The 26522-nt window shown below is 38.4% G+C and overlaps 1 protein-coding gene and 2 long non-coding RNA genes across 4 annotated transcripts in view; 2 read left to right on the forward strand and 1 right to left on the reverse strand.

Annotated features, from left to right (window-relative positions):
- Window positions 1–1323: 1323 nt before the first annotated feature.
- LOC145651372 (uncharacterized) overlaps window positions 1324–26522 on the reverse strand; it is a 38115-nt gene continuing 12916 nt past the window's right edge. Inside the window, exons 3-4 of the long non-coding RNA XR_014117284.1 lie at window positions 2519–2667; window positions 1324–1432 (exon numbers count right to left, since the gene is read on the reverse strand). This is a non-coding gene — a long non-coding RNA (uncharacterized LOC145651372). The remainder of the gene's footprint in view (window positions 1433–2518; window positions 2668–26522) is intronic.
- Window positions 1426–9133, forward strand: si:ch1073-13h15.3 (inactive all-trans-retinol 13,14-reductase). The gene is made up of 12 exons (XM_027005114.3): window positions 1426–2615; window positions 3590–3772; window positions 3883–4124; window positions 4265–4460; window positions 4842–5039; window positions 5172–5291; window positions 5405–5543; window positions 6123–6232; window positions 6469–6635; window positions 6985–7144; window positions 7390–7552; window positions 8292–9133. Exons 1-12 carry the CDS (start codon window positions 2459–2461, stop codon window positions 8359–8361), a joined length of 1905 nt encoding a protein of 634 aa, XP_026860915.3. The 5' UTR covers window positions 1426–2458; the 3' UTR covers window positions 8362–9133.
- LOC113574301 (uncharacterized) lies at window positions 10645–22975 on the forward strand. 2 transcript variants are annotated; one of them, XR_014117107.1, is made up of 5 exons: window positions 10645–10832; window positions 19648–19723; window positions 20461–20533; window positions 21054–21200; window positions 21555–22975. It is a non-coding gene; the product is annotated as an uncharacterized LOC113574301 (long non-coding RNA). The 2 variants fall into 2 exon arrangements; XR_003410307.3 differs by lacking the exon at window positions 10645–10832 and having other exon boundaries at window positions 19570–19723.

Genomic DNA, 26522 nt, shown 5'->3' on the forward strand with positions numbered 1-26522 from the left:
GATTCTCTTGGGTTGAGGGAATGAGTGATGGAGTATAAGGGAATGTCACAGTGATGTTGAGGGTCTCTGCCCAGCTTTGTTACAAGTCACTATTTGCTGCCTCCTGTTGCCGTAAACAAGCTGTAAACCTGCTGGATCCATGGTGTTGTGAAGAGAGCACAGCAGAGATGAAAAAAAAAACATGGTAACTAGAGGCAAACCAGTTAATACTTAGCATGCTGAGCTAAGGCAAACAATACTCCACAGAGACAAAAGTTCAAAGTTTATTTGTCACATACATAGTCATATATGGTATAACTGACAGTGAAATGCTTTTTGTAAGGGAAATGCAGGGAAATGGAATGCGGTTTAATTAATAAATAAAAATGTTATGAATAAATATGTTATGATGAATGAAGAGGGGAAATGTATACTATGCATATATACACTGTATAATTACAGTTTTTTCAGTTTTTCTTTCTTTTCTTTTTTTTTTTTTTTTTTTTTAAATGATGTTATTGTGGACATCATACGCAGAGGAGTCCCATCAGTTCCATCAGTTACCCTGATTCAGGGCCCAAATGGCCCGTGGGAAGAAGCTCCTCTTCAGTCTCTCTGTGTTGCTCTTCAGGCAGCGAAAGTGCTTCCCCGACCTCAACAGAGGTTGGGTATGGGTATGGGTGGGGTCCTTCACAATCCTCCTCCAACACTTAGAGTCCCATATATTATACACAATATCATGTGCATAAAGTCTAACATGTTTTACATATATCTGCTTTATCTTAATTATATTACCTGATAAGGATAATATGCGGACTAAATGTTGCTCTTTTTACCACAAGCTCAAAGCAGCCAGGCACCTGTCCACGTTTACAGTACAATCATGAACATTATCATGTTTTGCAACTTGGCAACTTATCTAAATTTTCAAAGATTTGTTAAATGGAGTCACCAGTGCTTAATACTTTCTGCAGAATACAAAAAGCAGCCTCTGTTCCTTAATATCAATTTTTGATTGTTGATAAATTTGCATCTTCTTTGTTGTTGTCTTTATCATGTCAAGGAACAACATTCATCCATTTGAAATGTTTACATTTTTTTTTATTGATATCAAATATTTGATCACCTCATGTTAGACAATGAAGTCTAGGATATATTTGGTGTTATGGAAAGATGGATGTATATGTGTGTGTGTGTGTGTGTGTGTGTGTGTGTGAGTGTGTGTGTGTGTGTGTGTGTGTGTGTGAGTGTGTATGTGTGTGTGTGTATGTGTGTGTGTGAGTGTGAGTGTGTGTGTGTGTGTGTGTGTGTGTGTGTGAGTGTGTATGTGTATGTGTGTGTGTGTGTGTGTGCATGTGTGTGTGTGTGTGTGTGTGTTCCAGGTTCACTGCCACGATTTCACCTTGTTTGAGACGCCGCCCCATTCTTCGCCAGGTTTTCAGGACAACTGCTCCTATTATTTAATGGCCCCTCCCACAAGAGAGAAGGAGGAAGAGAAGGGAGATTGTTTTGTTAGGCTTGCGATTTGAAATTTTGTATGTCTGTTGTGTATGACCTTGTTTCCCCCCATTTTTGGACTTCGTTCTTTGGCTTTGCCCTTCCTGCTTCAGTAGCTGTTGTATATGTACTTATAGATATTGTATAGAGTGTGTAAATATTGTTTTGTTTGTTACTTTGGTGTTGGATACTGGTGGTAAGGAGTGACTGCTATTTTTGTTTGGTGTGGTTTTTTGCCTCTGTTTATGTGTCAGGTAGTTAGGAAAGTCTGTTGTATGTTTCTTTTGTTGTTGGGATTAGTTAGCGTGTAGTTTTATTTCATTAGTGTGGGTTTTATTTATTTTGGCCTGGGTCACTCCTGAAGACATTTGCACCAGTATGATTGTTTGTTTATGAATCATAACCCCTCTACAATACACCGAAAAAACCTTCCATTTGTGATTTTGTTTTATTGCTATTCACTTTTCACAACTTCCATTACATTATGCATTTGTATTTCTTTTTTCTTGTTACACCATCCCAGCCTAGACGGGGTCGTAACATTGGCCTAAACCATTGTATGGTTTTCTAGAATGACACCTTGTGTTTTTGAGTTTTGACTCAATCTTGCTCTTGGTCTTGACATTTTATTTTGGTCTGGATCTTATGGCCTCTGCCTTACTCAGAATCTTGTGCAAAAGAGGAACAAGACTCTTTTGGAGCATGTTGTTAAGTTCTGTATACAGTTTGAAGAATCTTTACTTTAAGCAGCTGCATAACCTCACTGCTTATCTTTACTGCTAGCCCTAAAATGCTTGAGTTACACAAATCAACATATAAATCATGCTTAGACCTTTAGCACTTAAAGATAATAAAAAAAATGACCACTAACTACTATATGATCAGTTCAATCTTTGGTGTCTTCTGTTGTGAGCTATTTTCCCCTCTCTACACATTGCATATTATAGCAGTCTGAAAGCTGTTTTTAACTGACCATTTCAGGATGTGGTTGGTAGTGTTCTTGGTGTGCCTCCTGGTTTGGGCAGGGGGTACATATTGGTACCTGTTTGGCAAACCAAGTCCTTTCTCATTGGAGTCAGTCAGACTTCCAGGATCATTAGAGCTTGACCAGAAGATGAGATACAAAGTTCTGAAGCAAGGTGAGTTGATGACAGTTCCAATATATCAGCTGTACATGTGGGTAATGGATGTCTAAAAACAAAGGGACAAAAGTATATATTCTTATACTAATTTTTTAAATGCATGCATTTTTTAAAATGTATTTAAAGTGCTAAACCAGCTTCAAGCTAAAAAAATAACATTGGTTAATGATACAATCAGTACACTTTGCAAAGTTAGAATAAATTGCAAGCATATTCATTAATAAAATGTAAGGTTCATAATGAATATATGACATAGAGTAGCAACAAATTTAGACTAATGCCAAAATGAAGTTTTTCTTTTACATCAGTGATGATGTAGAGATACAAAGTCTCCAATATCTACAAAAGCACATTAAAAGTACTTTAATTTCATACAGTGGTTCACAAAAATATGACAATAGAATAGATGTGTTTTTTGAAAAACATAAATCACCTAGAATTAAAGTGGTAAATACATAAAATCCAATCACATATATGTATTGTTTCAAAGTCAAAAGGGCACAACTATCATTGCCAGAAAGTTTGATGCAGAACAGTGCAACGTATTTAGCATTATTTCTCAAAATAAATTTCCGGGTTTTTTTTATTGACTAAAATGCTATTTTGTCAACTAAAACAATTTCCATTTTAACCAAAAACATGACTACATTTCAGATAGTTTCTTTAAATGATTAAAACTATAACTACATCAAAAAAGCTGTTAATCCCTGATGGTGCTTAGAGATTGTTTGAGATAAAACAGTAATACAAATAATTCATATGTCATAAACTAATTATATAATTCCATCTTAAAGCATCTTAATGAATAGTTGTTTATCTTGAATTTTTTCTATCTTAATTAGATTGGGAGATTTTAGCAGCAGTCTAGATCACCTAGAATTGTTTTTATGTTCCTTGATAGTTGGTAAAAATAGTAACCCACAGATCTTGAATGCTAAGCAAATGTCATGATTGTTTTTCATACTTTGTAGGCTTCAGCAGAGAGCGTGTGCCTGAGAATCTGGATGTGATCGTGATTGGCAGTGGGATTGGTGGGATGACAGCAGCTGCTACACTGGCCAAGCTGGGAAAGAGAGTACTTGTGCTGGAGCAGCATGACCAGGCTGGAGGCTGCTGTCACACCTACGTAGAGAAAGGTTTTGAGTTTGATGTCGGTAAGTTGTCATCACTCGAGTTTTCTAGCACATTCTGCCTTTTCTTCTAGAACATTCTGCCTCTATGAAATGATGAAATATTCTGATTTATTTATTTTTTATATCTAAAGGACTTCATTATATTGGTCAGCTGCATGAAAACAGCCTGTTTAAGATTGTTTTGGACCAGATCACTGAGGGGCAGCTGGAGTTTGTGAAGCTGGACAAGCACTTTGACACTATCGTGATTGGTACTGGAGATGAACATAGAAAATACACCATCTACACTGGAAAAACTGAAATGGAGGAACATCTGAAGAAACAGTTCCCTGATGATGTCAAAGCTGTAAAAGAGTTCTTCAAGATCATGAAGGTGTTGCATCTTCTTGATCATGAAATTTGCTCATCTTCATAAACAACTCCTAAAAGCTTGATCCTTTCTTCCTGCAGTCGCTTGAAAAAACTTTACATTTTATGCTTGATGGCATGGTTGATTTTTTTGTATCTCCATAGATATCAGCCAGGAAGACCCACTATTTGGCTACAATGAAGTTAATTCCCCAGTGGGTGGCGCTGCTGCTGTTGAAGAGCGGCATTGCTGACCTCTGCTCTCCCATCTTCCGCCTTGTAGGCTCTAGTGCCACTACAGTGGCTAACAGTCTGACCACCAACAAGGACCTCCAAACTATCTTCTCCTACTTCTTCTATGGTGAAACAATCTCATCCTTTATTATGCATCTATCAATTAATCTATTAATTTATCTGACATTTTAACTGTTAGTCACTATGTGCTAACCCAATACTTATATTTGTATTTCTGGCCCTACAGTGTGAACTGCTTGCACTTACGTCCTGGTCTTAAATAAAATAAATCTGTATTTGAATTATTGGAAAATGGTCTTTAGGCACTTGTAGGAAAATCGACCCTGCATTGGTGGTTTGCTTGGATTGTACTTTTGACTCTGTAGCCACTTTGGACTAATGTGCCTACCAAATGAATGTATTGTAACTGCAAATGTCAAATCCAAAACATTCCTTTGCGTAAAGCTATTTTTGTTTGATTACCTGTGTCATCTCAATTGTGAAACAGGTGTTCCCCCCAAAGAGTCCAGCTGTGCAATCAATGCTTTGCTGCTGCACCATTATAAGCGTGGAGCATACTACCCAAAAGGGGGCGCCAGTGAGATCCCATTCCATATCACTAAAGTAATCCAGAAATTTGGTGGGCAGGTGCTGGTCCGTGCTCCAGTAAATCGTATCCTGGTTGACAGCAAGGGAGTTGCATATGGTGAGTGAAACAACATTATGGTTGTGTAATGTTGGGACTACCGGATTACCATTAATATATTTTGTTTTATTTTAAAAATTCTTCAAAAATGTTATATTTTGGTGCTATACACATTATGTTGTGACTCGGCAGGTGTCACTGTGCAAAAGGAACAAGGGGATGTCGAGGTGCGGGCGCCTGTTATCATCTCCAACTGTGGAATATTCAATACCTTCCACAAACTTTTGCCTCCAGAGATATGTGCCAAACCTGGTCAGCAATCCACCACTGAATACCTGAATGAAAGTTTACTTTATCACTTCTTTGAACAAGGTCATTGCTGTGTAAATTTTACATTTCACATTTTACATTTTTCTTTCTGGTAGCAATTCAGAAGCGGCTGAGTATGGTGAAGCCTGCACGAGGATCTTTTTTAGTGTTCTCTGGTTTTGAGGCCACACAAGAAGAACTGGGCATCAATTCCACCAACCTCTGGCTCTATAAGTCCAATGATATGGATGGCATGTCAGTATCAATACAAAACTGCTGTTCCTACACTATCTGCCATAGCTAGAAAAGAGAGAGGGACAGTACAGCACCCAACAGTGTTCTAACCAACAGTAAAAAGCATGTAACACTTTTTATTGTTTTTTTGTCAGATACTTTGGCACTGTAGTAATTTGATAAGTAGCTAAATATCAGTGATTCCACATATGTTAGAGATAAAGGAAACATTCCTTAACATCATGGCATTGTCTTCCCTTTCACTTGTTGTTACACAAAGCCAGCACAAGGTATTGCTGTTGCCTAAACCTTGAGACTTTGTACAACTGCCAGTAACCCCAGCACTGGTCTCTGTGCCATTCTTCCATTTAAACATGGTTTAATTCTTTCTCAGTTTCCAAGCAGAATTATTAAATTACAGGCAATGGGAAGAACATGGCCAGTCTCAGCATTTCTGTATCCCTACATTCTTCAGAAGGATTATATGCACCTATTATAAACATGCATTAAAACTCAGATTCTAAAAATAACATTTAGGCATAGAATTTATATAGGTTTGCATGTGTAAGGTGTTTTTTTTTTGTTTTTTGTTTTTTAAAGAATGGACGAGTTCTTCAGTATGGGTAAGGATGAGGCTCCTGATAACATCCCTATGATGTTCATCACCTTCCCCTCTACCAAAGACCCCACTTCAAAGATTCGTCACCCAGGTACAGCCTTAAGGGTTCCAGAGGGTTTACTATAAGAGTCTTGAAACTCTATAAAAATACAAGACCTTCAATTAGTCCTCTCCAGTTTAGTGATGTGGCAGAAACACAGGCTGGAGCTGAAGGTCTGGGTGCCGTAAGTAGCACTGGTGTACAATAGTTGGTGCAGGGGTCAATGTTGGTTCTTTAATGAACATTCAAACCAGTTTTGTTTCATATCTGCACAATTCATTTCACAGGTAAATCTTGCATGACCATTCTGACAATGGTCCGTTATGAATGGTTTGAGGAATGGAAGGACACCACTGTGAAAAAAAGAGGGGATGACTACTTAGAATACAAGATGAGATTTGCCAAACATCTCTTTGATTGGGCCTGTACTTATTTCCCTAAACTGAGAGACAAGGTATAAAAAAGAAGTCTAGCCACATTTTCATTAAAGAACATTTTTAAGGGTAACTTCAAAAGACATAAAGCCACCATGATCTCATATTTGTAACTTTTTACAAATTCACATGAGCTAACCTATATGATACTTATGTATATGATATTTGATACTTAAGGTTAGGGCTAGTGGCAGGTTTATCAAAAGTATCTTTTCTTAGAATTTCGTTGTCTGAAATTCTAAAAATCTTGCTTATTACAATTTTTTTAATGAGATAAATTTGGGTGTGTCAAAACATTGAAATAAGCAATTCTGTAATGTTTAAATAATTTTATTTGTCATACCTTCTCTCTCTTTTGCTTTTATCCAGTTGGTATTTCAGGACATAGCCACTCCACTAACTAACACACACTACCTGGGGGCTTACCTTGGAGCCATGTACTCAGCTGAGCACAACTTGGAGCGCTTCCAGGCTGAAGCCATTGCTAGGAATCGATGTGATACTCCTGTCAAAAATCTCTTCATTTCAGGTGTCACAATGCCTTTACGTCAGCTAGATGTTGTAAGGGTTTCTTACCAAAGAATGCACATTTTCTTGTGTTTGGCCACATAATAAACTTACAAAAACATAGATATGAACAATCTACAACATAATTGAAGTATTTGTTGTTTTAAATCAGTTCTGTATGAATTCCATCTTTATGTATAGTCAGCAGGTCCATGATTCATTTTGCTCTAGCGCACTGAGCTCATATGCATGTCTCATGTTTCTCAGGCCAGGATGTGTTCAGCTGCGGTATCGCAGGTGCAGTACATGGCGGGCTCCTTTGTGCATCAACGGTGCTTGGACACATCGTTTACATTGACCTCTTGCTAATTAAAAAGAAGCTGAAGAGGAAGAAGGCCAGAGAAATGTTTCAAAGTGCCAAGAAAATGCAGTGAGATTACATCACACCGCCCCACCTTATCACAGCAAGAACAACGTTCCACCACACATGCAGCTTTCCCACATCAAAGCACATCTCACTGCTATATGTAATTAACTGCTAATCAGTCTAATCTGATATAAAATATAATATTTAGCTATTCAAAATCCACCTCAGAAAGATTCTCTACACCTGCTCTTATGAAAGAATTTTGTTTAATAAATTCATTGGTATTGAAATCTATGTAAAGTTATGTGTCTATGCCCAACATGATCTTCGAAGTGACTTCACAAAATTTGCAAACGTTTGCAAATTTTGCAAGTATGATATTGTAGATTTGTCAGAAAGCCTACTAACTGCTAAACTATTAAAACCTATTCCTAACCTCACTTTTCATAACTTAAAACCTAAAGATAGTTTAGTGTTCTTAAAATTGATAACTTATATCAGCTTTAAATGACCCAACACACATCTCTGATTCAAAAGATTTAAATAAACCCCCACCCCATCTTTGTTGTTCTGACCCATGTTTGAGCCTCTAAAGGTTTTCTACACAACAGGAATCAAAGAGACTAAAGGAAACCTTAGACTTCCTCAACGAAGTGGACATTTCCTGTGGGAGAACCTCACAGATTGGTTGGCATAACACTGCCCCTGGTGTATGAATGAAGCTGAGGGGAGGAAGAGGCAGATGAATGTCCCCACTGTGTGAGACTGCCATGTGACGCCAGCTTTTGCTCCTCTCCATTAGCAGTGACCATGGACCTGCACAGGTGCAAGCGCTGAAGCTATGGCAGAGCGGCAGAGCGGAAGGCTTTTAAAATATTCCCATATACAATATTTTTGATGGGTTTGGCTAAATGTAAAATGAAAGAGAAAAAGTTTATATGTGCCTTTTGTGAACGTATTTTAAAAATAAATATGTGGCACGGTTATGGGCTTTGTATGACTGTAAGTGTATTTGATGATGACTGTAAAGAAACTAGATGTTTGCTTGTGTACATATCTTTAATGAAGCTGTTTAATTCAGTTAAAAGAAGAACAATGAATAATTCAGTTAACAATGATCTGTGGCATAGCTTTGACTATTGAAGTCACAAAATAGAAGGTCAAAGGCAGAAAAATCATTCACATAGCTGGCTCCTAAGGTAAAGTCTTCTAGAACAAGAGCATGCAATTACCCAAGGTTTCCTGTGCTTTGTATAGCCATATATAAAGACCTAGGTTTCCTTTCATTTTTACTTGTAATGTTGGGACTATGACTCAGACAGATATAAATGAGATGTGTTTAAAATGTCAGATAAACCAAAGTTAACCAGCACTCTGGCAAAGGACAAAACAATGTTTTCATCTGATGTATTTATGACATGTTGGTAAACTGTGAATGGTTGTATGAATAGAGAATTAAAAAAAAGTTAAACTTTAAACAAATCAGTTGAATCAACTGCAAAAGAACTCCAAAAACACAATGGTGACAGTATAAATAACATGAGTAAAATATGAGTGAAAATATAAAAATCAGTTGTTTACAACCCTCATTTTAGCCATTCAAAGTTCTGCAATACAACATGGAGGACTTTTATTTATCCTGCACTCTGGATGATTGAATCAAGGTGCCATTTCAGGGATATAACCCCCCCTCCCCCGCCTTTCTCCACTTCCCTTTTTCTTCACTCTCTCTCTCTCTCTCTTTCTCTCTCTCTCTCTCTTTTTTTATCTCTCTCTTTCTCTTTCACCCCTCCCCCAGCCCTCCTCTACTCGGCCTCTCTCTCTCTCTTTTTTTTCCAGATGTCTTTTCCATGAGCACAATTTGGCAGGGCTCTCGTTGTCTCTGTTTCTCAGCTGTTCCAAAGCCAACAGACCCAGCTGTTTCTAATCAGAGAAAGAGAGAAAGAGAAAAAGAGAAGAAGAAACAGACTGGGGCAATTCAGCCTGAGAAAGCTGGGAAGGAACAACACGCTAACACACTGGAAGGTGACCTAAACACAGCAAGGAGATCCACCAGAAATCAATCTCCTTTGAGGCATGCAGTAGCAGGTCATGCTAATATCTGAACTACATCTACTAACTTTGTGTGCTAAGAATAAAGTTTGTGTAAGTTGTGTGACTTTCTTTCCATCCCAGTGGTAGTAACTACTGACACTACTCTCTTTTTGCTGGAAACGCTTTCTTTCACAGCTGCTCTTTGATTTGTTAGAGCAATGAAATATTAGAAAGTTAAAAGTCGGGAACAACATCTCAGAAGCTTTGGTTATCCAAACTGCTTGAAGCCTTGTTCTGTCTCTCCTTTTTAATTCACATTCTCTTAAAGATGAACTGTGTGCATAACAGTGCATGTATGTGTATGATTGTGGCTCTTATGTGTGAGAAAGAAGAGAAAAGGCTATCCGAGCCCTCTTGGCAGATATGCAGATCTTATAAATAATTTCCAGCAAGCACAGATTCCTCCGTGTCTGTGATGGGTGGAGGAATGCAGGCCAAACAAGAAAAGAACGGTGAAATTCTGTTCGACCCAGCTGAAGGGCTGTGGAATAAGACACTGAGCATGGAAGCAGTCTGAACCATAATTTTGGTTTAAGGCTTTGATTGTGCATAGGAAGCATACTTAAACTATGAATAAGTCAATGCAAAGGATATATAAATAACTGTTCAATGTTGATGTTCAAAGAACATTTTAGTATATTTTAAGTCTTATTTAAAGAAATTAAAACCATTACTTACTATTATTGTGGATTTTACTAGTGTTTTTATATGCGCATTATTGTATAATATTTATTATAAAATAGCTGCTGTAGTATACAGTGTGCAATGTTTAGCTATTGTTCATATTGAAATAGCTACTGTTGTATTTGCTGTGAAACTAGCAGAAATTATAATCAAACTTATGATTAGTATCCATTCTCTGTGCAATTAATGCAGTATATCAGTATGTACATAGTATCACAGCAATATGTCCTATTTACTATGGTACATTAGTGGTGCATTTTCAGCATTTCATCACTGAAGATCTGCTTGCGTGGATGGTACAGAGTGCTGCTCCTACTCTGATTCATAACAGTGGAATTTCTCTTGGCCACAATTCTTCTTTTCCATTTACAGCTGTTAGAAATATTGTCCTGAAAGACAGGACAGCACACTAAAGTATAACTACTATTACATGTCCTCTGGAAATGGAAAGAAAAAAGGAGGACAAATACAAATCGAGCTTAGAGACTGAAGGTGGTCAAATCCAGCAGAGGCAAATAAAATGGATAAAGAAAAAGCAAACAAGGCTTCAGAGGCAGGGAGAGAGGTGAGACACTAATGGAACACATTTATGATGTTATAGAATAGCAGAGCAAAACTAAAGTACAAGATTTCTTGGTTTAAATAACATTCAAAACAAAGCTTTTTTTGGGGCCTTATCAGAGAAACTCGGAGCAGCTCGGAAAGAGATTTGTTTATTCAAGTGGTTTTAGCACAGTGAACAATGTCCTGCTTGAAGTAAGACAATGTTGGGGTGAAAGCTGCCATTTCATGTTGATGTGAGACCAGATTTGCTGTTACTGAGTCAGTAGTTATGGCTAGGTGTTTATTCAGTCAGTAGTTATGGCAAGGTGTTTATTCAGTCAGTAGTTATGGCAAGGTGTTTCACAAAGTGTAAATGGCTCCAGATCAGTGTATAAGAGAAACATGTATTCATAACCCAAGGGATACATTGTTCAGGTATGGCCAATACTTACTACACTGTTTAGAGACCAAAGGAATTTTACAGTGTCCTTTGCTTAAGCACTAAGGAAGAAGCTATGTATGCATGCATGTAGCAGCACCTTCACTGGCTTGCATTAAACTGTAATGTTGGCAAGAGCAGAGAAGTATTCTGCAGGGAGCAGAAAGTTCACTCCTCCTCTGATTCACACCAGATAAAACTCCTCACCCTCAGTACTACTGTTGGTGGGAAATCCTAAGTTTTTATTTAGGAGTTTATTTGCTCATGTACGTTATAGAACATGGTCTAAACCATTTCCATAAAACAAAATGGGAAAAAGGAATGAAATTAAAAATATATGCACAGTACCAACAGTCTAAACCATCCTGGTTTAACTTGACAGTAGGAGAGTCTTGGCTGACTTTTCTGTCTGCCACTCAGTTTGCTGTCCCAGAAGGGAAGTGATGGTTGGAGAGTCTGTATGTGTGAAAGGGAGAGAGGAGTCCCCTCTGTCTGCACCTCAAACACCTGCTGACCTTAAAGCTGGTACCCTGGGGGGGCGGGTTTAAGCCAACATGTTATTCTGGGTCTGAAGATGTGTGTAGGTGGAGATTTATGTGAGGAGTATTTTGTTTGAAGAAGAGCCTACTATCTAATATTAGTATTATTTTTTATAAATGTGATCTGGTTCTAACTGACTATACACGGCCAAAGTAAGTATTTTTAAAACAGCACAACTCTACTGGTGATGAATATCTCTGTCTTACCACACACCATTTTGGTGATGGGATGTAAGAAATGGTTTCCTACTGAGATAGTTTTCTTATCCTTGCAATGTAGTTTAGGAAATTTAAACAAAGCAGAGCTGCGTGTTGCCTTTGATATCCTCTGAAGATGCATGATTTTCTCCATTTGACAGAATGTGAGAGTAACAGTGGGCTGTACTGATATACATTATCATAATTTCTTGCCTTTATGATTTTCCAGCAATTTAAGCATATGCAGAAGAAACCCATGCTCTTCCTGACTACACAGCCAATGCACACACAAAGTAAAGGGCACATGGACATACTTTAAGCATGTGTGTCTGAGTATGTGGGAAAGAAAGAGAATGAGAAAGAGAAAAGAGAAACTGCTAGTTAATCACAAGTTTTCTCGCCAGAGATTTCAAACCAGCCAATTAACTTGAAATCGACCATGGCCTACATACATGACACATAATGAAGAAACTATGTGATGTTGTGTTAACCTTTCTGTAATACGTTTACTGTATTTTAAAAGCATGTACCATGCATCAAAAGTAGTTGTAGAGGTTTTGAGCTCACTAACTTCAAAGGAAGTTAGAGGGTTTTTTTTAATGAATTAAAGTAGATGGTATCAATTTGTGTGATACATGTACAGCATGATGTGATAGATGTTGTGTTACATGTACACATTCAAGTCATCCCAGGATGCCATATTTATTCTGAGAATTGTGGCTCCATTTTCTCCATTTTCTGCTGTATGTTTTTTGTCTTTCACCCTGTAGTGTAGCTATTCCCAGCTTCCCAGCAGCGTAACCAATTCCAGATGTCTCAAACAGACATTACATGCACTGAAGCACTGGGAAGTGACATTCCTTATCCGAGAGAGGAATATCTTGTTGAACATCCAGCCTTGAACTCAACTGATGATGACAGCTGGTGATGCCAGCACTGACATTTTGAATTCCTTGTTACTATGATAAAGTGATCATTCTTATAAAGGTACTGATGCTGTAGACAAAGGAACTAAAAAAGAAGTTCTGTAAGGCAAGCATCATCCAAAGAGATTATATCAGCAGGGAATGGACTGGTGGCAGAGAAGGTGGACCCTGGACATGAAAATAATGGAGTGAAGGTATACAATGGAAATGATGAGTGCAGATGGAAGGAGAATTGATGCCATAGTGCATCTGGAAGTGAGGCTTGGCTTTAGCTTGGCAAGATCAAAATAAGACTGTCTCTGCCATTTCACCAAGGAATTTCAAAGAAATAGAGGGGTATCTCCAGACAGAAGGATTTTCCAAGATGACAGAAGGCCAAGGAGTACACCTGAGCAGGAGAGGAAGAAAAACTGACATAGTGGTATTCATTGGATAGAGTGGTATTCATTGGACAGCATTACTAAGTGTGACCAAATCATGTACCGATCCTGTAACTGAAGTATTTATGTGGCTAATCCAACATTCCTGAGTAGGTGAAAAAAGAAAAGAAATGAACAATACTAGCAGGATGCCCCCATAGTCTTCCTTGGCCAGTAGAAAAGAGATCATATTGGACTTGGCTAATAGCAGAGAGTAAGTTGCAACATGACAGGAAAGAAGCAGGAAGAACTATGAGAGAAGAAACCAAAGCAAGAGCACTACACTTTGAGAATAAGACAGAATGTGGAATTAGGACTATAAAATAGAATTTAGAGTACTGATAAAATGACAGACTGGAGGAGTGGTCTAGATGGTGAAGCCTGAAGCAATGTTACAAAGAGACTTGAACTAGGGAGAGAACAGGGTAGTCAAGGAAACAGATGCATGGAATTAAGCTGGACCAGAAGAGAAAGAATACAGCTGTCTTACTGACTTGGTGATGTCATCAGTCTGAGCCTGCTGAGGGAGGGAACTGAGGTGACACGTACTGTTCTGCTTTGGGAACCAAAAGAGAAAATGGGACATATTATTGATCATTCAAAGTATATGAACTGTATTGTCATTAATATGTATGCAATTCAGTTGAGGTTTTGTTTTTTTTTTAAATAAGAAACTTGCTATCTTATTTTGGAAAAAAACTGGAAAATATGGCTCTGATTTCTCCATGATGAGATGGAAGGAATAAGACATGTTACAGAACTAGACTCTTTTTAAAAAGATATTTAAAAAAACATCCCAGGAGTGCAAAAGCATTTTTATGATTTAAAAATTCCTACAAATAATAAAATATGCTAAATGTACATAAATGACTTAGCAATAATCACAGAAAATATTAAAGAGTCTCTGGGCTGAATGAATGTGGTGAACATCTAAATGAATGAAGAGACCTTCATTGAGCTATGGTAAGAGTGGTGACATATGCAGTGTGAGCTGTATGCTCACCAGGGTGGGGCTAGCTTTGGGTGGGGCAGGGAAGTTTAGAATGGAAAGAAACAAGAACAAGCCTTTTTCATTATCCTACAGCTAGGGGTGATATTAAGGACAACCTTTTGCTCAAAGTAAAAGAAAAAAGCCTGATCTGCAGCATGTATAGACATGCAGAATGAAAGAGTCAGACAGCAGAGTTGGAGACTGAACAGAGTCATAGACAATCAGAGACAGCACAAAGTCAGAGATAACACAGAGAAGCTAAATATGTCAGTGAAGTCGACATAGTAGTTGACAGAGGAAGAAAATGGCTTACAAGGATGTAGCGTTGTTCAGAGAGAATCACACATCTCTATCTACTGAACGACACTAATCAAAAAATGCAAACAATAAATCTAAAAATGTTTTGGTGCTTCACACTACATTATTCCTGTACTATTCACAAGCCAGCAACAGCAAATTAATGAACAACAATTGATTCTCTGTATTTATATTTAATTCAATACACGCAAAGCTTTAAAGTAACTAGATGGACAAAATGATTCAATGTCTTATTTGCCTAATATGCATGTTTTAGACATACACTGCCTGGCCAAAAAAAAGGGCCCCACCTGGATTTAACTAAGCAAATAGATAAGAGTCTCCCATTGGATAATTACTGCATGGGTGATTATGTTTCAGGGGGCAACAAGTTATTTAATCCTAACTGATGCAGTGAGTAGCTTCTCATTTCTTAGACAACCATGTTGAAAGACACATCCTGTGGTCATGGAAAGATCTGTTTCAGAACGATCAAATTATTGGCATGCATCAAGCAGAGAAAACATCTAAGGAGATTGCTGGAAGTACTACAATCGGGTTAAGAACTGTCCAACGCATTATTAAAAAGTGGAAGGACAGCGAGGAAACATCATCTTTGAGGATGGAATGTGGTCGGAAAAAATCTTGAATAATATTGATCGGCGATCACTTAAACGTGTGGTGAAATCAAATTGTAGAAAAACAACAGAACTCAGGGATATGTTTAATAGTGAAAGTAAGAGCATTTCCACACAAACAATGTGAAGGGAACTCAAGGGATTGGGACTAAACAGCTGTGTAGCCTTAAGAAAACCACTTGTCAGTGAGGTTAACTGGCAAAAATTGCTTCAATTTGCTAGGGAGCATAAAGATTGGATTCTGGAGCAATGGAAGAAGGTCATGTGGTCTGATGAGTCCAGATTTACCCTGTTCCAGAGTGATGGGTGCATCAGGGTAAGAAGAGAGGCAGCTGAAGTGATGCACCCATCATGACTAGTGCCTACCGTACAAGCCTGTGGGGGCAGTGCTATGATCTGGGGTTGCTGCAGTTGGTCAGGTCTAGGTTCAGCAATGTTATGTGCCCAAAGAATGAGGTCAGCTGACCACCTGAATATACCGAATGACCAAGTTATTTCATCAATGGATTTTTTCTTCCCTGATAGCACAGGCATATTCTAAGATGACAATGCCAGGATTCATCAGCCTCAAATTGTGAAAGAGTGGTTCAGGGAGCATGAGACATAATTTTCACACATGGATTGGCCACCACAGAGTCCAGACCTGAACCACATTGAGAATCTTTGGGATGTGCTGGAGAAGACTTTGCGCAGTGGTCCAAATCACCCATCATCAATACAAGATCTTCGGAAAAAATGAATGCAACTCTGGACAGAAATAAAATGTTATGACATTGCAGAAGCTTGTGGAAAACATGCCACAGTGAATACATGCCATAATCAAAATTATAGGCAGTCCAACGAAATATTAGAGTGTGTGACCTTTTTTTTTTTGGCCAAGCAGTGTATTTTAAAATGGCAGAATAGTTTGGTTTACCATTTTTTGGGGGTTTCTAAAAATAACTGAAAACCTTTCACTCACTCATTCTCTCAGTCATATACATATAGAACTATACATACACATGTAGAACTTTCTTTACCAGTCAGAGCTATTAGGCCTGAATTCACTGACTCTCAGTGTCCCAGCCAGACATCAGGGAGTGCTCTCAACACCTCCCAGATAAGGGCCAGTCTCAGGGTCAGGTGTCTTTTAGAAGCAGGGAACTCATGTATGATGTTGCATGTCCACTATACTCCATCCAGTAAGTATTTAGTATTAGCACATCTGTAAGGGGCACCATAGAGCAGTATGTCTCTGGTTGTCAGACCCAGCTGTCTGATTAGCCCATACACTCATCCTAGAGGTTAGCAAACCTGAGTGCTCCGATAAAAGAACATCAAACCTGCAAATAGGTTCAGTCACCAGGACACATTCTCAGGTATTCCCCTTCACAGAAACCAGGGTCTAGGTAATGTAAACCAGTATGCCTTTCGTTATGTGACGCCTTCATCAAGACCATTTAAAGCAATTAGACAGTCAAGGCTCCTTAAACCACTATGTATCTGGAATCATTCTGCCCTGAACCTACATTTGTGTCCAAGTGAACTATTTATATCATTTTAAACCAGAATATCCCAAGCAGGAAGGGTACCCAGAGTAGATATTGGTCTCTAAACTTCCAGTAGAGTCTAGATGCCTCAGCAGCAATCCTACAGTTAATACCACCAAGAAAGCCATAAGATGGTAACATTTCTAATGATTGCAAATGTATGAATTATGATATGCATTTCAATATGTGTTTTAAAGTAGTTAGTGACTAAACTATATGTCTAAGTGTTAAACTTGATTTAATGACAATGTAATTTTGTGACTTATTATTAACAATCGCTTATTGATCTTAAAGGTACACAATTGCTTTGGTGAACATGTTGCTTAATTTGCTTTCAATATGTGAGAAGGAATTATTTAGTTAACAGATTGAGAAATCTAAGGTTTTTGAACAGACTGGGCCACCTTTTACTCTAGGTTTACTCTCTGTCCTCTAGGTGAGATGAAATGAAACAAAAGTATAACTTTAAACTTATTTCAAATGTTTTCCTGGCAGTTAAAACAATAAGAATGTCTCTACACCAATGGGTCATAAAAGTATGACCTTCAAAAATATGGCTCATCTTCCACCAAGCTGGGTTATACTTGCTGAAATGTGGAATGTTTATGGGATATTATAATAAGAAATCAATGATTGCCTTCGTATAACAAGAAATCAATCTACCTACTAAATAATAATTATTCAAGCTAAATAATTTCTCCAAACTTTAATTTATATTTGTGCACATGGGAGAGACAACCCATTGTATTTATCTGTTATCTCACACATCAGAGCAGTAATGTTCCTAGGTGAGGTATTTTAATTGTTTTCATTTGAAACAAATTTGACTTTTTTTTATTTTATATGGAATTAGAAGTCAAATGAGCCCAATTAGTTTACAAAAAAACTCCAGAGATTCTGCAGCAGAGATTCTGGGAAGTCTTTAAAGGGTCATCTCCCTAAATAGGAATGAAATCCTGGTGTAGAGGAATGCAAGGTGACCAGTGCCTCAACATGCTCAGCAGGCAAGTGCACCAAGACACGGGGGAAGGGGGGGGGGGGGGGGTGCAGTAACTATTTACTAGACTACATTAATGTCCACATGTCCACCTTTCTGAATCATAGGGATTTTCTGCCATTTAAATATATTCAGATAATGTAAATAGTCACACATACAAAACACTGCATTTCATTCCTACTTCTTCAGGAAGTTGGAGATAGAATTTAAAAAATAGAAAATAATTAATTTGATTCGATTCTGATTCTGTGGTGGTTTGTCATTTGTCTTCAAACAGAGAAATACATGCAAATAAATATATAGAAGCAAAACAGAAAGGAACAGGATCTGAGGCTACAAGTAAGAAGCATTATCTAAAAATGAATGGCAGAGTTTTATTTGTGGCATATACCTTTCACATTTTTGTTGGTTTTGTATTAGAAATATAAGGGTCTACAGTTTTCTATGGGAAGCATTATAGAGGATTGCTGGGAAAAGGAGTATATATCTTTATCCATTTATCTTAAAACATTCACTTGTGAGCTCAGCTCCTCCCATTCCCTCTTTGTTCCTACCCAATCATCACTCTCTCCCTGTCTTTCTCTCTCTCTCTCGCCTTCTCTCCCTCCCATCCTCCTCTTCCCTCTTCGCTCTCTCTCCCCCCACCCCCTCTCCCTCTCTACTGTGGACACGGTTTGCAAACATGTTCCTCCCTGTGTTGATGTGGCAGGGCTTGCAATGTGACACCGTGTAGCTTTGTTTGCAAAACCCTTCATATTCATGACCCTGTGTGTGTGTGTGTGTGTGTGTGTGTGTGGGGGGGGGGGGGGGGGGTCTCTCTCTTTGCACACTCCTTCTTAGCGTAAGCTACAAATAAACTAAAAGCCCTCTCTTTTCCCTGCTATTGATCAGCTGAACACCATTCTTGAGGCGGGAGGAACCGTGTTTTCTCCTCATGCAGTTGTAATGGATATTGATAAGGGTATTGATACTGAAAATATGCAAGTGGTTAACTATAGAATCACAACATTTAACAAGCAGCAGTTTTCTGACAAACCCTCCCAGAGATGTTTTATGTTTTGCCTTTTGTTCTCAGACTTTACAACACTGCCAGAAATTGATAACATATGTGCAGCCTACATACATTCCTATTGTCAATGCCTGAAAGGGAACTGCATATCTATGTTGTGTTTTGCCTTTTATTTGATCTGTATTCGATATACTTTGTATTTTCTTTGTCTTCATTTACACAAGGACAACAATCCAGTCAACACATCGATCCAATGAATGTGGAAAACTGCAGCATGCATAGTTATGGAGGCAGGGTTTCCAAGATGAGTCAGTGAGAGAGGAAACAGCAATTCTCCCGTCGGGCCAAATACAGGGAGAAATTATTAATGTAAATATAGCCATCCACTCTCACCCAATAAGCAAAAGACATTTTGCATAGGCTCCATCCACACAAGAGTAGTTATATCGCTCTGCTGCTTTCTGTTCTATTCTTTTTCCAGACAAACATGTGTCTCTGTGTTCCATTTTGGACCTCAGCTGGAAGAAGTCTGTTAAATGTAAAGTAGATGCAGGGTCCATTTGAACAGTATTGTGGTACTGTTTTTGAACCAAAGATTTGTATACAAAATACAAATTTGTATACATCACCCCCCCCCACACACACACAAATTTGTATTCGTATTGATGTTTGGTATTTTATATTCATGCCAAGATGACTGCCTTTCACATGACCCATCTTAATGTGTTCTCTTCCTTTAACATGCCCCACCTTTATGTGTTCCCTTGCTTTCTGCTGTTCGAGTTGAGGTGAATGCACCAAGTCTACTCTCAACTGTTCTGTGTATCTTCTGTGTGTCCTTGGTATTTCCTGCAGGAGAACTTGACGAACTAAACTTCTGTTTCCCATCTGGAAGCAGGGATCAGAAATGAGTTGGATATCACTGAAACATGTAAGCCTCACATGGAAGAATTTTTGTAGTTTAAATTTCATGTAATGTTAAAGGAGCATTTTAAAAAGAGCTTTTCTACTAACAATTATTTAATTTATTTACATTTTTTAAAATTTTTATATTAAAAAAAAAAAGGTTTAGAAGAAAGATCTCACTGTTAGTCTAAACAATAGCTATAAGGGCATTTTTCAGGTACAAACACCAAACTTTTAAGGCATTTGTAGAATTTGTCAGATCTTTCATTTGCTAATAAAATGCCAAGTTCTGAAATGTAAAATGTTACTGCTGGTATTTTACCAAAGCTTTAAAATTTACTGAAATTACCCCACAAACAAGAACCATAGCTGAACTCAGACTGTGAGTCAGAAACAGTCTACTCAGTCTGCAGCAGCTTGACACATACTTAGCATGACTTAACTTATTCAAACTGGCCAAGATCCAGTACCATAGACAAGCACATTATCACAATACTGATCTTTTACATATTAGTACTACATAGGTAATTACATATTATTTCTGAATACACAGATAAAATCAGTGAAATTATAGATTTGATATATTTATCAAAGCCAAAAGATGGTGTATATTTTGCATGGTGTAATATTTCTGCAAATGTTTTTCCTTTACACTCAGGGTTATAGGGTTAGAGTTTGGGTTAGGGTTTAGAGTTTGGGTTACCATCTTACAATTGCATGTCATTTTTGTCCATCTTTCCATGTACCAACTCATCCAATTAGTTTCCCTTTATGAGGGCTTTTGGACAGGACTGCGGTTCCCTCTCTGGCCAACAGAAGGCGTCTGTAAACACAAGTAATGATGCTTACTGATCTTAGACTTAGGCCAATAAAGTCCAAGTGTCTTTTTATTACCATAGAGACACAATTTTTAATTTGCAGTGCTGAGTGCAGATGTGTGCTCATAAAGGATCACACTGATAACTACACTTTCAGTTTTTCTAGGAGTTTAGGTACATGTTGTTTCTGTCAATTGGAATAGGAAAAAAATAACAGAATTAATATTCCTAATTTTTATGCTCAAAAGGTAAATAGGTAAAAATAGATATTCACATTAGAATCTTTCTTTTTATGAGATGTAACATGTTAAATATGTGGATTCTAACATGTTGGTGTAATTTAGAATAACAAGCACACAGAAAATAAAAATTTCTTCCAAAATCATTTTGTTCTGGTAAAAAAATAAGACTGTAAATACTGTACACAGGGATCTTAGGAGAGAGAGTAAATTCTATTCTATTATAAGACTAATGTAAGCATTTGCCAGTGCTAGTGGAAGTGTGAGGGAAGCTGGTCTAATTGGTTTAATTTATCAGCAGGCCCACCACAGGACGCCTTACCTCTATGTGGTCCTGATTACTAACCAATTTACACGGACATCTTTATAGACTACTGGCTCGAGGGACAGAGCAACATGTAGTGGGAAATGAATGCTGACAAACATGCAGGATATACTGGGCATAGTAAGTACAAGTGGTAATGTTTGGTCTTTTCTGTAATAGCCTATTGACAGCTGCTTTCTGTCAATTGTTTATGCATTTTGCACTGCATCATTGCTTACATGCCATCTGGAGGGAATGCCCACCTAGAGTGCACACATGCTGTGACTTATTTCCTTACATAGTAATGTCACTGTATTGTGCTTCACCTGAAAGCGTTATTATACCTCAGACATACCATCAGTAACTATCTAATATCAGAGGCTCTGTAAGTTGAGAGTTTATGTCACTGTACTTTAGTTGTGAAGTGTGTTCACAAAATCAAATAAATGTTTGGGTTATGTAATAATTAATTATCCACTTTTTCTTTGTGATCAGCTCCATGTGTGTTTGTTGTCACCTGACCTACAAAAAGCAAGCAAGAGGAAGTAAACTAAAATGCCTCCCAGCCAATCACCTGAGTCCAAAGCACAGATTCCGTATTAGTGAACCATGCAGAATGATGACAAAAATGCTCTCACTATGAAATAAATGTTATAGAAGGTAAATGTGTTGTTTCCATTTCATATTGTCTTTAAGTCTGAATCTGAAATATATAGGCCTACTTTGTAAGACTTATTTGACTTACTTCACTAAAGAAGTAAAAGCAGCACATTGTTTACTAATTCACAATTAAAATTTATTTTGACATTTTGATTTATAAATTGAACAAAGAAATAATAATAATAATTTAAAAAAAAAACACTTTTGGCACTCCAGATTTCTAAATCATGCCCTTCTATTTCTATATTTGCAAATATCATCCCACATCAAGATCATCTGGTTTTGTCACCAAGCCCTGAGATACCAATGCTAGTGAATTTAACGTGAAGAACAGTAGCCTGTTAAAGACATTTAGCAGGAAGTACACAGAATTTGAAACCTGACAAGCCTAGAATATTGCATTTTGGAATTACACTGGTCTGTTGCAAATGGATATTAGCAAAACAAGGTGCATGTCCTTCAGTCTTTCCTTGCTTGCTTGTAAGAGATATAAAGAATGGAGTGTTTTTCTTTCTTGTAGGGTTCAAGGGTTCATGATTTACACTCACGCTCTCCCTCACTCTTTCCCCCTCACTCCCCCCTTTTCTCTCTCCCCCTCTCTCACTCTTTCTAACTCTCACTCACTCTCTCACTCCATGTGGTTCTTCAGTTCTCTGTTTATTTGTTGCCATCACAGATCATCTCTTTCAGAAATGTGCATTCAAATGCTGTTCACTCTAAATGTTGTTCTTACAACATGACAGCAAAGAAACAAACACAATGAGGTCTGATAAATTAAGATTCAACAAATCACAGAGGTTTTGTTTTCAGTTTAGTATTAATGAATTTAACTAAAGTTTATGCCAACAAACAGCTGAGTCTCCAGATCATTTGTGCTTTTGTGTGTCTGTGCTTGTGCATTTGTGTGTGTGTGTGTGTGTGTGTGTGTGTATACATGCGTATGCCTCACTGGTGACTCATGTTAGCCATGCCTCCTCTATAATTTAAATCATGTTGGATTTATTGCATTATACTGTGCTTGTGCACTCCTGGCTTTACAGACTCCTGATTTCTCATAGCACTATGAAATTAGTTAATTGTAATCCTGATAAATAATCCTGAAACCCTGTGAACCAAAGCATCTATGATATGTACCTTATCAAGTACCAATACTCTGTGTACCATGTGCTATGCTGACATGATCCTTCTTTACCGTGCACTCATTCTCTGATCATTTGAGGGCTACATTAAGTTTTCGAACTGAGGCCTTGTGCCTCTTTTATCTCACTTTAATAGCACAATGTTGTTTTTATTCTCTTTTAAATGTTTCTCTTTTTATGTATTTATTTGTTGTTATTGTGTTATATACTTGGGTTGATGTTTGTTTTTCAGTTGCATTTTTATGTATGAAAGGTGCTATATTCATAAATTAAAATATATAATTGAACTGGTGACATTATGTCAAATATTAGAATATATTTAAAAAGTGCCAATTTAATCTTATGATTCCTTTCACTAATCATATGCAGAGAGGCAAATAGCAATTTAAAAAATTGCATATTTCACTCTGCCACCATCAGAAACCTGTTAAATTGCATTTCTGACTGCATTTTCAATTTTTAAAAATGAATATCAAACCAAAGAATATGGCCTATAGGGACTACTCTCTCTCTCTCTCTCTCACACACACACACACACACACACACACACACACACACACACACACACACACACACACACACACACACACACACACACACACACACACAAACTCACTTGCTCACTCCCTGTAGCTCTCTCTCACTCTCAGTCACTCCCTCTTTCTCTGTGTTCTGCTCTGACAGAAACCTCAACCAAGAGGGAAGTCAGGCCAGCATTTCTGAGAGAAATGGATGTAGTGGGCAACTCAGACTGGTTTAATGACTGGCTACACAGACTAAGTTGCACAAACACAAAACTGTTCCTCATTCTTATGAAAGGGCTGCAGTGGGACGTGGACAGCAACTGATGCCCACAAAGACCAGACAGAACAGGTACCAGACATTCCCCCAGAACCAAACTTCTGAAACAATCCTGGACATTTCAGCACATTCACCAATGAACTGATAATGAATACAAATGTGTAACTTATAGAGTATCAGACATCTGATTTAGCACATTTTTCTCCAGTGAAAAAAAACAGTGATGGAGGAAAGGCGCATAAAGGAGGAAAAAGTTTAAGTAGATTCGTGGTTTCTTGGTTTCGAAAAAAAAGTTAATACTACCTCCTGTTCCATTCTAGAGTATGGGTTGGAGAGAGAGAGAGAGAGAGAGAGAGAGAGAGAGAGAGAGAGAGAGAGAGAGAGAGCGAGCAGAAGAAAGAACATATATTGCCTGCATTTCAGTCTTAGGGAGGGAGAGGAGACCACTGTGCATTCTTTTCCACTGAAGTCACCGTTTCTGGTCTCAAGTCTACAGAAAGGCTGGGGCAGACACAGGAATATGTCTGAAACAACAACACTGTAGAACGCCTAGAACTTCACAATATCATGGAAAAGGAAAGAGTTCACGTAGCGCAGAACATGAACTGTGTAGAATTACACTAAATCATGTTATGCAGGGTTGCATTTAGTGAGAGAGAGATTTTCAGGTTAGGTTTAAGCAACAAACTGCAAACAGATGCAGAGTAAAGTTGTGCAGAACTCTGTTAAGAAAATGTTCACTCCTTCATGACACTGCCACAGACCTGAACCATGGCTCTCCAAATTGCTCATTCATTGTATCAATACAACTCCAATCCCGGCTTGTCTCTTCATGAAGTTCTAATGGGTTAGTACTGTTAGTACTGTTCTTTCCTGCTCATCAGTCGCACATCCTGTAGCCATTTATTAATGCTACTGCCATTTATCTCTAAGTGGGACAATGGAAGGTCTGATCAAGGTCTGATCAATGGAAGGTCTGATCAAGGTCTGATTAATTGAAGGTCTGATCAAGTGTGATGACCTGCATCAGTCAGATCTTCTCTTCCTGCTGTGGAGCAGGAAAAAAAGGCTCAAGAAGTTAAAAACAACCTGGGTGGCTGTCTCTCTCTATCTCTCTCTCTCTCTCTCTCTCTCTCGCTCTCTCGCTCTCTTTCCATGAGCCCACTAGTTGGAATGGTAGGTATCATTACTTAATAATAACAATAATTACTTATACACTTAAATACACTAAGCTAACTTTATCTTCATCTTTCTATGATAACATTCATGCTCTTCTAAAACTAGAGGAGCTCAAAATCTAGAATGTTTGCAGTAGGTTAAGGGAAGAGGATTTAAACTTTTTTTTTAAAGTGGTTTCTGCTGTTCATAGCTCTGGATCGCTTCAAGTTGTGATTGGCTAGCTCTCTGTGACTGCGCTAACCTCTGGATCACTACTGGCTGTTCAGCAGACCTGTTGGGAGGAGAGAGGGCCTGTCAGGAACCCAGATGGGACACCCTAATGTGCTCAACAGGACAGGCATGGGGTGAGGCCAGTGGAGGCAGACCAAGTGAAGGAAACGGAGTTCACTTTCAGGGTTGTTCTCTGGCAGATGTCGCATCTGACAGCGAGAAATGGTGTGCTGGCTTAAATTTCACCTCTCTGTTTAACACAGCTTCAACACAGCAACAGGAATTGGCTGTGTGGAGAAAATGATTTTCCCCCATGTATAAGGTATCACTTGCAGAGTTATGGGAGACTGTTGCCAAATCGTTTTGGCCTACTGGTTTCTGTACTTTACAAGCATGTGTCTTAGGTGTTACATGTTCAGGAAAGAGCAAGAATACATCTGCAGTGGCTGATCCAAGAAGACATTTAGAAGACAGCATGCATGTGGGTTTTCTTTAAAAAAAAGAAAAACATAACGAGATGGATGGAGGTGGAACTTAGCAAAAAGGGGAGGAGCTTAGGAGAGCATTGGGAACTAACACCTACTAAGTATGCTGAAATGGCAATAGCCAACAAGTTCACAGTTCAAAAAGAATGTGTATGCCAGTGGGTATTCAAGTATTATTGAATGAACATGACCCTTGGAAATGTTTTGGCCCTTGGCAGCCTGGTTGTGTATATACAGTGATGTGACAATGTACTGCTGTTACTGAAGCCATCCAATGGTTATACTGCACACAGCCAAAACTGTCTTCCCGGAACATGGCAGCCATTTGCTTTGGCAAGCAAGCTCCAGAAAGTTGTATACCTGTGTACCACTAGCTTAGTGGTTAAGGTGCTTTACTTGCCACTAGAAGGTTTCTGGTTCAAGCCCCACCATGGTCAAATTGCTGCAGTTGAGTCCCTGAGCAATGCCCTTAAACCTCAAGTTGTACTCAGTCATAGTGGTGAGTTTCTTTGGATAAAAGTACCAGCTAAATATACATTACATGCATATCGGGCTTGTAAATGAAACCTTCATGTGCTTAGAGCTTCTCTAGGTTCTTTCGTTATGCTCCTCTCTTTCTTTCATTCTCTCCATCTGTTTCTTTTTTCTCTGTCCACATTTCCTTTTCATCCACAGAGAGATTGAGGATTTGCTACCCCATTCCCCTTTCACCATCCCATTTCCAAAAGCTTTTGTTCTAACCAGTTTTGTCTCTAACTTCTGAAACTTTCTGTCTGGCCATCCCAAACGTTCTCCGCACATCTATTTATGCCCTCAGCTCTTAGCCCCAGTTCGTCTCCCTCCCTCCACTCTCATTTTTTCCATCCCTCTCTCACGGCTGTGCTCATGGCTCAGCGGTGTTTATGAGTGCCAGGTTGCTGGCGTCAGGGGGTGACTGATGAGGTTTCCAGCCCCCAGCACTGAGCTAATGCTCCTACACTATACTCTCG

The sequence above is a fragment of the Electrophorus electricus genome, chromosome 15, assembly GCF_041902795.1.
Source record: "Electrophorus electricus isolate QZ-2024a chromosome 15, ASM4190279v1, whole genome shotgun sequence".
NCBI classification, from domain to species: Eukaryota; Metazoa; Chordata; class Actinopteri; order Gymnotiformes; family Gymnotidae; genus Electrophorus; species Electrophorus electricus.

Coding starts and splice junctions, on each gene's coding strand:
- si:ch1073-13h15.3 (XM_027005114.3), top strand. CDS start 2,459: ATGTGGTTGGTAGTGTTCTTGGTGTGCCTCCTGGTTTGGGCAGGGGGT. Junction 5,040..5,171: donor CAGCAAGGGAGTTGCATATG/GTGAGTGAAACA, acceptor GTGACTCGGCAG/GTGTCACTGTGCAAAAGGAA. Junction 6,636..6,984: donor TCCCTAAACTGAGAGACAAG/GTATAAAAAAGA, acceptor GCTTTTATCCAG/TTGGTATTTCAGGACATAGC.